At 44.0% G+C, this 15,254-nt stretch overlaps 1 protein-coding gene across 5 annotated transcripts in view; it reads right to left on the reverse strand.

The window, feature by feature from the left end:
* Window positions 1-15,254, reverse strand: part of dph6 (diphthamine biosynthesis 6) — a 55,750-nt gene that overhangs the window by 20,782 nt on the left and 19,714 nt on the right. For all 5 annotated transcript variants that reach the window (XM_035610673.2, XM_035610675.2, XM_035610674.2 and 2 more), the window contains 7 exons: window positions 11,809-11,870; window positions 11,305-11,399; window positions 11,098-11,191; window positions 9,103-9,253; window positions 8,517-8,642; window positions 7,114-7,243; window positions 6,807-6,981 (listed from right to left, as the gene is read on the reverse strand). In XM_035610673.2, the coding sequence (XP_035466566.2) occupies window positions 6,807-6,981; window positions 7,114-7,243; window positions 8,517-8,642; window positions 9,103-9,253; window positions 11,098-11,191; window positions 11,305-11,399; window positions 11,809-11,870 (833 nt within the window). The remainder of the gene's footprint in view (window positions 1-6,806; window positions 6,982-7,113; window positions 7,244-8,516; window positions 8,643-9,102; window positions 9,254-11,097; window positions 11,192-11,304; window positions 11,400-11,808; window positions 11,871-15,254) is intronic.

Consider the following 15,254-nt stretch of genomic DNA (forward strand, 5'->3'; position numbering starts at 1 on the left):
CCCATGAGTTGGTCTGTCTGTATTTGCCACGTGTTTATTTCACAAGGAGCATATTCCAGACCCTCCCTATCTGTGTGTTTTTGTGTGCTTCACTGTGTGTGTGTGTGTGTGTGTGTGTGCGCGTGTGTGTGTAGGTCCTGTTAGCTATGCCCTCTCGTCACTGCAGGGGGAAGAAACACACCCGGGCAGCTCTGAATATAGTGGCTAGTTACCATAGTAATGGGATGGTCATACGTCTCTCCCCTCTCCGACAGTGATGGGAGTGGACAGGACACGCTGCTATGCTTTTTATCTATGCATCTGGTATCCAGTTATTTCATTCTGCATATAAAAAGCCAAGGCAACCCATCTTTCCTTTTGTTTTCTCTCCAGAATTCAAATAGAGGGGCGAGATGGGAAGTAAATAGTTGGATATGGGGTAATAATTCACACATGGGACTACAAATAATTGATGTGTTTTGACTGAGCATTTGTGATTGCGATTGTAACAGTGCAAGTGTCTTGGCAGATATCTGCAGTGGTGGGATCTTTACATGACGCTATTCAGATGCCTTCCTGATGTCTCTGAACCATTCACCCCTCCGCTGCTCATCAGCAGTGACAAAGTGAGAAGCAAACAAACACGCACGCACTCAGACACAGACACACACACACACACACACACACACACACACACACACACACACACACACACACACACACACACGCTATCGCTTACATGCATTTTCTCTCAAAAGGCTTCTATCAAATAAAATGGTCATGATCAATTATATAGTCAAAAAACAATGATGTGTTTTTTTGTGGTGGTTCTTTATTTTTATTTTTACAAATTTTGGTGAAAGACCCACCTTTCACTAGTCACATCAGACCTGTCTACTGTGGCTTTTCTCTGTGTGTGTATGTGTGTGTGTGTGTGTGTGTGTGTGTGTACATAGATACATATTTTTAGAATTTATTCATTACTCATTTACATATCATTTATTCATATGCATAGCATATCCATCATATCCCCGTCTCTCCACATCAATTATTATGTGTACATGTTGTGCATGTATGCGAGCAGGGCGGTGGGATGGCGGCGGCGGCGGTGGGCTATCCTGTCTCTGCTTCCCATGGCTTGTTGACATGAACCAAGGCAGTCAGGCACCAATAATACATGAAGAGCTGTTCAAAGGCAATTAGGATCAGTTGTCAGGGCCGGGCCCATTAATGAGTGGGCGTGTGGCAGGGGCCAGGGCAGAGGCGCAGCACCGGCGTAGGCGACCGCCTGAGAGCCGATGCACTCTGACAGATCCAGTCCTTCCCCTGTCCTCGCCTGGTACAAGCTGATACCAGCCTGATACCCACGTGGTGCTGCAATAGCAGTAGCGGCGGCAACGGCGCAGGATAATGTAACAAAGAATTCAACGACTCCTGAAAAATGACCACTGCCGTGGCCGGTCAGCCTCGTTGAGGTCACGGCAGGAGAGGGGGGGGGGGGGGCAAGGGGTACAGCACTGGAAGGTACATAATTACCTCTGCTGCTATCTACCACTTCCACATAAAACTGCCAGCTCATCAGATTAAAAAGGGGGCCTGATTTGACCTCTCACATGCATGAGGCAAAGTTTCTCTGCCCCCGTCCAATAGCTTCAGCACTGTCCCAGCATGGAGCCATGACCCTGTGTCGGTGCAGATCATACATCTTGAGATGTGGAGCTGTATTAGAGGAGGGGGGAGGATATAAGACTTGTATACATACATGTCATCGGTATACAGGCCTGCAGGTGTATTGCCTGTTTTGTTAACCTTTGCATACACCGTCATGTATTTGCGCGTCACCGAATTTTCTTCGAGTCACAGAGTGTGTTACGGTGAGTCAACTGTGACTCATTTTAATGACCCAACCAGCCAGGGCCGACCACAAAGAGCACACAGGTGTGTGTGCGTGTCTGTGTGTGTGTGTGTGTGTGTGTCTCAGTAAGACCTGGCCTCGGGGCATACAGCCAACATGCCATTGTGCGAAGGTCTTCCCAGGTTTGATCAGCGTGTTTCGTCTGTGTCCGGTTCAAGTGAAGACAGTTGACCCCGGTGTTTGGGTAGGATGAGTAAAGCCTACAGAGACAGACTCCAGTGATCTTCAGAGACAGGAACTGAATCAAAGCTCGCTGGGGAAAGGCTCTGAGGTGAAGCTCGACTGTCAGTCAAAACATGTTCTGACTATCTGCAGACAAAAGGTTCAACTCATTGCCCAGAATTCAGGCTTTCAGGAGAGGAAACAGCCAGCCCTATTCTACTTGTGCCTGCAGTGAAATGAAAACAAAAACAAATCTGTGTTAACATCCTGCACTGTAACTTAGGGCGAGTGACTACACGTGCTGAAGTGCGCTGTAGTTTTGAGTAGCCTTCACTCTCATGACTGCTCACACCGCGGAGCTTGCAAGACCCAATTTTTCATCGACTCAATTACTCAACAACTGTTCTCCTCCTGGCCCCACCCCTTCCTCCGTGCCTCATCTCCCCTCCTCCTTGGTTGGAAGCGATCATTTGTTCTTTTATTAAAGTTGATAACATCCCTCGCATTGTCTGAGTGCGCACGCCAGAGAGCCGCCCCTACTGTTCTAGCCTCCAGCGTTTCGTGTTATTGGTGCATTATTTCACGCATGCCCTCCTCTTTTATCAAGCGCTTTTAAAGTAATGTTAATAGACTAGAAAATTGAGACATTTATGAAGTATGGGCCGTGTTTATGAAAAAATCCATAAAGTATGACAGGGAGAGGTGAGATAAAAGCAAGGTTTTAATAGATTATGGCAAACAGGGGAGAGGCGTCCGATGCTGACAGGCACCTCCTCCCGAGATCCTTCATATTTTATGGGATTAATTTTGTTGTATTAGAAATGAAGTTAAATGTCCTAATTAATCTGTTCGTGCTGCATGAATACTTCCCTGGGCGTAGATACACGCACACACACTGTTTTTTGGTTAATTACTGTGGTAATTGAGGTGGATATATTCTCTCGATGCAGGCTGAGGAAGTTTGGGGAGGTGAAGGGGCTGTTTGATGTGGTGGTGTTGGGGGTTGTTGAATTGTGCAAGTTGGCTCTTTTTACAGCAGTGAAACATTCTGGGTGAGAACAACAAACGATAAAACCAAAGTGCTTATCTTAATTTCTGCTATTCATCACTAAAATTTTTGCTCTCTCATCCACCGCACCAGTTCCTATTCAGCTGACAGGCCTTTGATTATTCACCGTAAAGACTCGTATTGGTGGGCCCGCTATCCTCACATACTCATCATGTGCTATTTTTCTCCTACAATATTACTACTGGAAAACACTGAAATATATCTGCATGTAATTATTAAAGTACCGATAAGGGATGGTACCTTCAGACGCGTGTATTTGGGGGGTGTTACCACAACTTCTGTTTCAAATTAGCTAGATTTTACCACAAGTCATCCCTGTCTTCTATCTTTAATATAATCTGTGATCATATATAGTTGGCTGAAATAAACCAAATCAAAAAGGGGCTTCAAGTGAGCAATAAAAAACTTCCCTCTCTATGCTGCTACATGGGGGGCCCAACCTGTGTCAGCCTGACCTCTGAACTCTTCATCAAGAGGGTCAGACGTGGTTTGGCTCGTCGTTTTTAGACATTTTGCCTCAACTAAGAAGATTATGCAAATCCGCACACCCGCCTCAGTACACTCCTCCCTTTAAAGTTAATTGGCAACGTCAGATCCACTTCTCCCAGATACCTCGCAGTCCACTTTGACAATTCTCAAAAATCCAATGCAAATCCTATCGTGGGCCTCGTGCAACGGCGGTCTTCCACAATATTGGCTGTCACTCACAATTAGGGGAATGAGGCAAGGGGGTTAGTGTTCGCCATGCAACCCGAGGCTAGTGCAGTCAGCTCCCCGAACACAGCCCACAGAATCTGATCAGTGAGTATAATTTCCCGGCAAATATCCCAGGGGTGAGCCACTTACCTTAACACGAAAGAGGAGATGTTTAACAACCGTTCAACTGATAGTCGTCCTATTCAAAGCTGGTTCGACTATTGTGTTTGTGTCTCTAAATGAAAATCCAAAGGGAATGTGACGGAACAGGCAGCATTTAATTCAAACAGATGTGATAAAAAAAATATCCAACCGTTTGAGACTCCAGTTGTTAACTCTGACTTCAGTAATTGATAGGTCAATTTTTTCCATCTGGCAACTCATAAGCGTAATCGTCTTTTATTAGTACAAATGGATTTCTCCGTAAAAATGCTGGCTAAAGAAACAGGCCCATGCTCTTTTTTTCCCCCCGCTATTATGCTAATGCAACAGAATTGTTTAAAAGCTCCTTCTAACAACTGACAGAAGATGCAGTAATAACTTTTATGTCTTTTAAAACTACACCATTATTGGCTTTTGTTGTAATGAGAGATTTTTTTTTTTATATTGTGCAACGAGAACTGGATGTCTGAGAGCATCTTTTGTTTTTAATGAATTGATTGATGTAATAAAAAGAGTGACATTTCTTATATCTTGATCAGATTATGCAAATTGCCTCTAAAACAAATGAAAGTGAAATTTGGATTAGATCTCTGAGAAAAAGGACAGCAAAACAAAACAGTTTGTGGCAAAAACTTTGATACTACCAGACTCACAAACATGTACGACTACAAGTAATATATAATGTGGTGACTACAACCTCTAAACACATGTCAATCCGGTATGGGACTACATAAAACAATGTAAAAACAAAGCATAAATCACACCACCGTCTTTGTAGCTTGCGTCTATTCCCTAAACTACCACCTGATAATGCATTAAAATGAAATGCACCTAGACAATCCCAAGATTTTTACATCGTAAAGGTTAACTTATTCTTTAAATCAAGTCAGATCTGAATCTGTCAGTCTGCCAGGCCAAGAAGCTGAGAGACATGACAAGTCCGACGGATGGATGGATGGAGTGTGAAGATCCAGCATCCATCACATGCCAATCTCTAATGCCGTGTCTCTCTACCTTCACCGCTAGCGCACTTCAACTGTGGAGGTCCACTGTGGTCAAATCCTGCAGGGCCAGCATACCGTGTTCTGTAAGTAGCCATGTGCTCTCTCTCAAACCATTGGACACTTGTCAAAATTAATATACTGGTCCCAACAGAGCTGGACACCGATCAATTTATAGATATACATGACATACATGTACTACATGCTCAGTTTTGTCTGATTAACAAACAAACAAGTAAACACTAACCAGAATAAGTCATTTGCTATTTAAATAATTATCGATACAAAAATGACGACATTATCTGGACATAATCAAGAACACATTTTCATACTTTAATCATTTCAAGTTCAACCCCCCGCTTACAACACCCTTGCATGGCTGGAATCCTTCCATTAATTACTAATTCTTTCTCCACAGAGAGTCAAATGTGGTGGGCTCCAGGTTATTTGGTCTCAGGCAGCAGTTTCTCGAGTCTCTGTTGTTGCCAGAGCCCCTGTCGCCATGGTGTCACATGGCAACAGTCACCAAGGAGAATCGTCATTGAGATGGAGTCGACTCGGTACTGGTGAAGCCGAGGGGTGGCACCGCGTGCTCGCTCACAGCAGGGGGCTAATTGTATCAATATGTAAAAATCTCTTGCTGTACTGACGAGTCGTTAATACATTTTTGATCAAATTAAGTCACTGTAGCGTGGAGGAGAAGCAAACACGACAGGGTCGCGTGAAGCGCCGCGCACCGCTCTGAGCAAGCAAAACTCCTCGCGTTGTTTCCCCAAACTACTTTGGAGAGGATTGATCATTAGAGGGATGACAGATTAGACTGTTTTCCAGATGCAATAGGACATTCCCACAGCTGACTCCAATTTCATGTCTCAATGAGACTCTATTGAGGAAATCAAACAATGTTGGCATGTTAAAAGCAAACCTGACTCTGTAGGTTACATCTCAGGAATCCAAACTGCACAAGCTCCACTGAGCTCTCAGTGACACACTGGTGAGATATGCCGTCAAGCTCGAAACAAATGGCTAATCCACACATGTTCTCACTCATGGAGGGATTTGGCTGCAGGATCAAGGACAGTGTGGAGGAGATGGACACTATCCTTGTTGACAGTACCTTGACAAGCATAATCCCATACAATACACACTGGGTAAACAAAACACCAAGCCAACCGTGCAACCACGGCCCACACTTCCTCTCTTCTGCCTTTGAATTCAACATTCTTTCTGGGCTTTAAACAATATGAAAGGAGTCAAGATTCATAGCTTTACAAACAACTGCAAAGATGGATACGTAGTGCCCACAATAATGTGGACACATATTTACATGTACACACAAATGTAGTACTGAGAACAAACTATCACACAGAACAACAATCAGATCCATCTGAATGCAGGCATCGACACAAAAACAGAGAAAACAGAGACACACACTCAGAACCGCACGTAACCTTACACAGCTCGGTTGCTTTGTGAGTCAAACAAAATGAAGCGTCACAAGAATCACCAGAGAGATTCATCATTCATCATATTAATCTTTGGTATTCCTCCAGTCATCTATTACGAACCTTCAAAAATGATACTTTGGTTTGCTTTGCAAACAAATTAAAAATGTGCATATAAACAGCTGGAAATGCACCTATTGTGCCATTTGACGCCAAAACAAACTGAAGGAGTAACTCATGATGGAAATTATTATTAGTTGCAGCTCTACAAAATTAGGCTCATTTAAACATTATTTTTCCTTTCTGGCTCCCATCAGATTCACCCTGTCAGCAATGTGCCCGTCACCTCTGCGTGTTGTGCACCTTAAGAGTCTTACCCTGACAGACTGGCTGTAGGGCCCGATGTTGGCCGGGGCCCAGTGGGACAGGCTCTGGACATGCATGGCCTCTCTCTGGTGGAAGCAGCCCTCCTGCGGCGGCTCAGTCCAGTCGTGGAGCAGACAGTCTATCTGCAGCAGCTGTCCGGCAGGCAGAGTGGCCTGGACACACACTCTACAAGAAGAGGGGAAACGTGGCATGAATGCTGTTATATCGACTCAAATTAAGAATTAAAAATCCCGCAGAGAGGCTGAAACGTTTTCCACAAGAAATTAGATAGTCAGAGAAAAAAGGTCAGGCCTTTACCTGGCCGGAGGGTTCATGCAAAAGTGTTGCTTATAGATTGCGTTGAGTTGACCATAGTCGTCCATGCTGCTCACGTACAAGTGAATCAGGATAACGTCCTTCAACGTCCAACCTCTGCGGTCCAACTCACCTGGACATAGGTGAACACATTATAATTGAATACAGTGTAACATAAATTTCAATAGCATAACCACACCTATCATAACCTTACCTCACCTTGGGAAAAGCTTTTGTTTATCATATAGTATTAAACTAGCAGAACAAGCAGTATACTCAAAGTAAAATCCAGATTTGTTGTGTTTAAACTGCCAAAATGTTAAATTTGTGACCTTGTGAAAAGTGCCCTGGTACATCCTCACTTGTATATGTTCCACAATTTCCTGGCTCTTTAAGACCTTTGAGACTTTTTTGGATTACTTCTATAAAACAATCAAATTCTGACTTTCTTTATTTCTCATATTGAGAAAACTGCTCCAACTGCAGCTCACTGAGTCAGTGAACAGAAATTTGCTTGGGGAGGTTTATTCAAGAGCAGTTTGGGACCATGACCGACAACCATGTACAACACATCTACACCCACAAATATTGACAATCAGTTCAAACAGTCCTTTCTACACAATCACCATTGTACTTAAGATAGATTAATCGGGTTTTCTGTCTGACTCTGAAATCCATTGAAGCTGCTTCAAAGTGGTAATGGTGTCTGCCCCTTCTTTTAAAGCACAGTCTGACACATTTTGTCTACACATTGTAGGTTTTTGGGTCCAAACCCAGGCACAAGGGCTCAACGCAAAGCAGTTCTCCACACAATCATTTGAAAGAGCTTCAAGTTTGTTTTTCCTTTGCCAACATCAGCGTCTCAGACTACTTCGCCTTCATACAAAGAGGTTGTTCATTAAATATTTACTTGTTTAATATTGTCTCTCCACTGCGAAGGCAGTTCGGCTGAGCACCACGATAAACATTAAATATGCTTTTCATCTTTCGCTCCTCTTTCTCCATCAAAAAGGAGAAAGAGACTGCGATACACTGTAAAAGCGTACACTTTTCAAACTTCTTCAGGGCGGAAAAAAAAAACGATAACCCACCCGACACGACTTCACGGTGTGTGTGTGTGTGTCTGTGTGTGTGTGTGAGTGTGTGTGTTTGTTAAAAGAGAGGCCTGGTTCGGTTTAAAATTCTTGTCCTTGATTGGTGGCCAACTCGCCGTCCCATTCTGGTGACGGATGGAGCCTCTGACACAGGGTTTTGCCTGCTGGGTTGACAAGCTCTTTTGAATAAGGAGCGACTTTTTTCTTGCCACACCCCCTCGTGTGTTTGCTAAAACAGCTAGGAGAAAGAAAGACGTTCTTCATAAGGGTTGAATCTCTTGTACTTTCTGTCTCCCTCACACGTTCCCTTACTTTGCAGCTGTGCGAAAGCTGCCGATGTCTGGGCCTGGATCCCAGGGACTTGGCTCTGAAGGCCGTTGATGCCACTGATCCACTGATAGCCTCTAGAGCTTCTGGCTGAGCAGGACGGAGGCACGTCTGCAGGGAGAGAGGCAATAAAACGATGTACAATGGATAGAACGGTGAAGTCAGCAATGCAAATGATTAGTCAAATGTTTATAATGCTTGATCGAGACTCTCAGAGCGTACAAAATGAGAATGTCACGTCATATTTGTCTTAATTTACAACCCGGACAGATACCGAATGAGAGGGAACTCATGCATAGGTGGTTTATGTCAAAGGAGCAACGAATTCAGAGACTGTCACAAATACACTTCTGAAATGACAGCTCTTGTCAAACAATTCCTCAAAAACACCAGCATCATGAGGCTGGCCACATGACACAGATTCAGTGAGCACTCACCACACACAGATATCATCTGACACACACACACACACACACACACACACACACACACACACACAAAATACACACACACACACACACACACAAAATACACACTCACGCATACATGTCTCACAATAAATGAATCTCACCGTGGCCCTGCTGACAACTAAGGTCACAACTTGATGTAAATTCTTGTTGGTTGTCTTCAGCTTGATCAGCATATTCCACCTCCTCAGTCATCTTGTCAATGGCGTTCTGGCAAGGACAACTACCATGGGGCAAAGCTCCCGCCACCGCATCCTACGATAAAGCACCACAGGGAATACATCAGGCCAAACGCCCACCAAAGAGCGCTGAGCCTTTTGCAGAGACAGACAAAATTCTGTAAAATTAGCCAACCTTTTTCAAATACACTACCAGGCAGGCTGTGTTTGTCAGTCTTTCATGACAAGGGCCCAGACACACATAACTTGAAGGTGAATGAATGAATATGAAACAACATGCTAACATATTCGCGGTTCAGGCGAATAGGGAGTGGTGTTTTCTGATACCGTAGATTCAATCATGCTGCCTGTCAGTCAAAACTCACGTCTGGATGTGTGAGACATGTTTTGGATTTCACCAATTTTTTTCTTTCTACTTATACTACCCTCTGCTACATCTTTAAATAACAAATCATTACCATTCTCTAAGGCAAACATATTTCCTGCCAAATCCTGCTGGGCCTCACACATTTGAATGCATATTTCATATTTCCTCAACACCCCTCTCACCCCACCCAACACTCATTCACCCCCCCTCATCTGCTGTCAACCGCATTAGGCCATATGATAATCAAATTAATTATACTTCAGCCCCTCTCTCCTGGCCAGCATGAAAAATAGCTTGACTAGCATCAACGGAGGGCAAATGATGGTGGTCCATCCCCACCCCCTGAGCCCGGTGCAGTCTCCTCTAGTGCTGATGTCACCGCAGATCTGTCACCCTGACGAGAAGAGCTTCAGAAGGCCGAACCAGGGCAGGTTCTCCCCTGGTTGCCTGCCTGCCCCCCACCCCCACCCACCAACACCCCCACCCCTTGCAGACCCTGGATCTCCCTGCTCTTCCGCCAGAAACCTAGGGGGGGGCTGTGGGAGCGTGCGTGTGTGTGTGTGTGTGTTTGTGTGATGGGGGTGGGAGCAGCGCTGAGGGGAGTGAAAAAATATATAGCTGTAGGGAGTGAGGCTGCAGGGTCACGGAGGTTGTGGGATGGGGGTATGTTTTTTCCGTCCATTACAGTCCCAGCCCCCCACCCAATATGCAGACACACACAAGGCTACAAACAGTATCGCAGTCTCTTGCACATATACAAATACAAAACACATTATTGTGTGTGATGTGCAAAGAAACACATGTGCAAATCACATGCTTTACCCTGGAGACATGTTAATCCACAGGCGGGTACCGTCCCTAAGTGTAACACTCTTAACTTGCTGCAGCGAAAACTGCGGCATGTAAGCAGCACTTCTAGCATCACCTAGAAGGTGTCTTATTAGACGGGATAATTTGAACACGATTAATCAAAAGTACACATAAATGAGGTCAATGTCAATCCAAGAAGGCTTTTTTAACAACAATTTAAAACACGCTTGAGTTTTCCGTTCTTGCAAGTGAGGTAAAACGTTTGTCTTTCTTATATACCAAACGCCATTTCCTGCTGCCTTTCTGGAAACCCCCGTCTGTGTCTGCTAAGCCAGCTACCTGAATGCAAAGCGCCTTAATGTGAGCAGACATGTTTATTAAGCTGGGCCTAGTTTCAGGCTGCAGTGAATATTGCAGACGTCAAAGTAGGCCATGTGGGGCTAGAGGAGAGAGTGCAAGGGATGGAGGGAGAGACCGAGAGCCAGAGAGTGCGGGAGAGAGATTGGCCCTCTGGAGGTTGAGCTGAACTCTGCCCTACAGTGCTGTGTTCCTCCTCAACAAAGTTATCAGACACCAAAGGGTTTTGTTCTTGTATTTGTTTTGCCCTCAGAGTGGGTTTAAAGTAATCAACCCCAGAGCAACTCAAAACTTTGGTTGTAAAATTATTGATTCAGCATTGAACCGCATTGATCTTATCTGTGAAACAAGTCATACTCGTGGATTCTTTCAGAAGTTTCACTCACGCTGTCTTTGTTCTCCGCGTGCATCTTGGTGAAGCGCAAGTAGCCAACTGGAGCAAAGGCATCTGCCGAGTGGATCACTGTCTCTGCTGCATCACTGCACAAACACACACACAAAAACAAACACGTCTATACATTGTTGTCCAAAAAAAAAACAACTCTCTAAAGTTGTAAAAATTGTAACTTGTGAGTTTATTGAGTTTCACTCACATAACAATCTTCTTTTTGAAGAGCGGACAGTCCAGGGTGAAAGTTTCATATTCACCTCCCTCTCCACAAATATGGACTCCGTACTTCTGAGAGAGCTGATGAGTGGAAAAAAAGCCATCTTATTCACATTCACATTTTATTCAAACACAATAAACAAATTTAAAAATGTTTTACAATACCAGACTGTCTTCATATTCAATTTTAAGTTCATCAAACCAGTTTGACACCAGTTTAAGAGACAAATACCAAAACCAAGGATGTGATTGGTGTGACTGTGATGTGATTTTCTTCCAATAAATCACTGAAAGCAGTGAAATGAGATCACAATCATTCTCAAACTGAAATTAAAAGTCAAGCTCTGAATTGTGAATAAACATTTCAAGACATTGGACGACTTTGAAAGTGAACTTCTGCCTGTATTTCAAATGTTGCACACGTGGAAAGACATGGATGAACCGCAGTGAAGAGAATAACACGGCAGTAGCGTATCTACCAGTCAGTGACCTGTTTCAGATAGGGCTCCATGTCAGCCAGAGGTTTTCCCAAGTGTTTCTCTGGATCCAGGCCTGGCGCCCGCATAAGAAATATGCACACCGACACATGTATGGAGAGAGAGAGAGAGAGAGAGAGGGAGGGGGGGAGAGAGAGAGAGAGAGAGAGAGAGAGAGAGAGAGAGAGAGAGAGAGAGGGAGAGGTCTGATCACGAACAGAGAACAGTGATTGAAGATGACAGGCAAGGAGATTTACGGGCAGTCGCACAAACACACACGTAAACCTGCACCCTGGATCTATTTGTTTGACTTTGCAAGTAGTGTACACAGATCTCTTCGGGTAAGGGCAACAGTTTTCAATTGCTGGCCGCAGACCCCCCGCACCCCCATCGCCTGCCGCCCCCTCATCTAGTTCCCCTTTGAGAACATAAACTCTGGAAAGAGATCTTGTTTATTTGTCTTTTCCCTCCCCTTCCACTGAAACGGCGTATTGGAAGTGACTCACCGGCATTTTGAGAGAATAGAGGGAGGGGAAGAGGAGGGCGGGGGGAGCTTTGTACGCACACCCAGTGGTGGCACACTTCTAAAATACAAGCTCACTGTTCCTCACTCCCCAAACGGAAAAAAAACTAATAACAAACCAAGCAAATTGACTTCCAGAATTTTTTGCCATACCCTTCACCGCTTTAATAACCATATTCAGATTTAGACCACAGCAGTGATGGATGATTATAATTTTGATCAGTCCTATTGGGGACTATGAACATTAAGAACTTGTTGAGCATTGGAGGGTCGTTCTCCTTCGTGACACTAAATGCTGATTTTGTCTGCCAGACGACTGTTCCTGATGGCACCGCGCTGAACTCCATCTCACCCTGTAAACAAACATGTTTTCCTACAGTACATTCGTCACCCTTCCAACAAGAAACAAAAGCCCCAAGTACCAGGTGCTTTCGACAAAGAATGGAACAATCATAACAGGACGTGAATGTAAAATGCGAAATTTTAGGAAATTCCAAAACCATGTAGTGAAATGCTCCTGCCCCCATTCAGGCCTAACTGTGAATCTTAAACAAAAAAAAGTACATCTCAGTGGTCACTGGCAGTGGATTGCCTTATTCTTCAACATTTTCCATTTTCTACATCTCAGGCTGCCTTTTAATTGATTGACATAATCATTAACAAGTTAGTGATGACCTATATGAAGTGATGTGCAGTTGTGACAGCAACGCCATCGCAGTTGAAAAGAAATTGTTGAATTGCCCCTCATAATCTAATATAGCTCCTCTATTCGGAGGCACCGCGTGGTCCTTTTCATCGGCACGCACGCTCATGTGTTTAATTAAAGGAACAAAGTTAATTGTAATGTGAGAATCTCTCTTTTCTCATGGCCTGACAGCCTCAAAGGTTAATGTGTCATCTGCGGGCCCCATGGGGAGCTTTGGATGGGAGACGAGAGGGTAGGGAGAAGGGAGGTGAAGGAAGGACGTCGCATCCCATCCCGGGTTCATCTTAATCCCAGCTGTGTCTCTCCTCCGGGCCCCAGTGGTCCAGCACTACAGGGGAGGGCCACGGTGGAGGAAGGGGGGAGGGAGGAGAGAGTGTGGAGGGAGAGAATGAGCAGGCCCTTATTCTCTTCCCAGGGGATCCGTGGTCTTAATTAGTGTGAGAATATCTAATCTCAACATCCTCTCATCTTAACCCTGCCACAAAGGTAATAAGGAGGCAGAAGAAAAAAAAAAAGCATTAAAATTCAATCCCATTTAAATATCCTCTTTAATTAGTCATGCCTTTTAACAAATTTTAATAATTGGCTCCAAATTGCTGAGGGGATGCCACATTTTTTTAATATGTTAATTAGCTCCCCTGCTCTTAAATAATATATGATACATGATTTGATATTTACAAGGAGGGGAGAGGAGGATGAAAATCGAGGAAGACAGGAGTGAGTGATAAAATGATACAAGGAAGGATGGCATTAATGTGGAGGCATTTCTCCCAAGACCACTTAGCACTTGTATGAGTGTTTTCCTAATTGAAGTTCCCGACTAACTTAAGGTTACGGGAACCATTTGGAGAGAAGGACCGGTGGAATGGGCTCGCACTTGGACAATGCATACCTTGAGAAGTAGCCACTGGTGTGAGCCTTCAGCCATCTAACACCACTCATTTACATGATCTTCACATCTCTGTCTCCTCTGAAGCTGTTTTACAACTTGACCTAAACCCAATTACCTAACCTCATTATGCCACATTAAACCCAAATAAGCCCACTAGAAGCTGCCATTAGTCCGCCGCCAGAGACAGCAAGAGCGCTCTTTTGAGAGAGAGAGAGGAGTTTCCCTAAGAGAGACTGAGAGGAATGGCTCTCCTTTAAAAGGGCTTTTCGCCTCATATTATCCTATAAAACTCCAATCAAATTCAGTGAACTTTAAAACCAGGGAGTCCAGTAATGAGGGAGAGAGCAGTTTTTAAAAACCTTGTCGACATTTAAAGGGTTGAACGTAGAGAGGAATAAAAAAAGTTTGCCAGGAAAACCAGGAGCCATTTAGACAATCAGGTAAGTTTGAGGTATGAAAAAGGTATGAGAGGTACGAAGTATGAAAAATCTAATCTTAAAAAAGAAAAGTATTGTATTGTCAGTGCATTATAAGAGAAAATACAAGTTAACCATTTCACAGAAATCTTGCAATAACAAGTTCAATCAAGAAAACCCTTTCATTGTGCTTTAAAATTCTACTTCAATGTTCAATTCTTGAACCACAACGCAACGTTCTCAGATTTAAAAAAAAAAACAGAAAATACTTGTCTCACTTCTACCCTCAGAGAAGTCAATGGCAATTATATCCACAGCACACGTTTTGCACTAATTCTTTTTAACAAACATGATTGGCCTTTTCCCACCTTGGGAGATGTTGATTCATGTAAACCCACAGCAGCGAGTTACCTATTTAATTGAAACTGCTTCTTTTTTTTTTTTCCCCTGCTTACCGAGTCTAATGCTAAATTAAAATCCGGGAGATCGTAGATACTGTCTGAACTGAGCCGAGCGCGGTATCGCAGACATCCGCCGGTTGTCTTGAGATCTGGCGTGCCAGCTGACAGCTCGGCTTTAATCCCAGCCTTCAGAGAGAGAAGGCAGAGAAAATTGGATTCATGATGTGTAACATTTTAGCCTTTAAACGGAGGAAATAAGCATCTCCTCCCTAGTAGGTGAGCTGCATCAGCCTTTAAACGAAGCTCTCAAAGACCCCCGCCGAAACAATGGCTGTTCACTATCGCCTAATCTTCGCAGTAGAGAGACGGAGAAATGCATAACGGAGAGGAAGAAAGAAGGGGAAGGAGGCGGCGCCGTACAAAGCGCGATAAGATTAAGGTTATATGTGAAATTTGTCAGGCTCTTATCTGAAATTCAGTGTCTGTGAACGGAATAATAGGCAACATGAATCGTGTAGCGAT

The sequence above is a fragment of the Scophthalmus maximus genome, chromosome 15, assembly GCF_022379125.1.
Source record: "Scophthalmus maximus strain ysfricsl-2021 chromosome 15, ASM2237912v1, whole genome shotgun sequence".
Lineage (NCBI taxonomy): Eukaryota > Metazoa > Chordata > Actinopteri > Pleuronectiformes > Scophthalmidae > Scophthalmus > Scophthalmus maximus.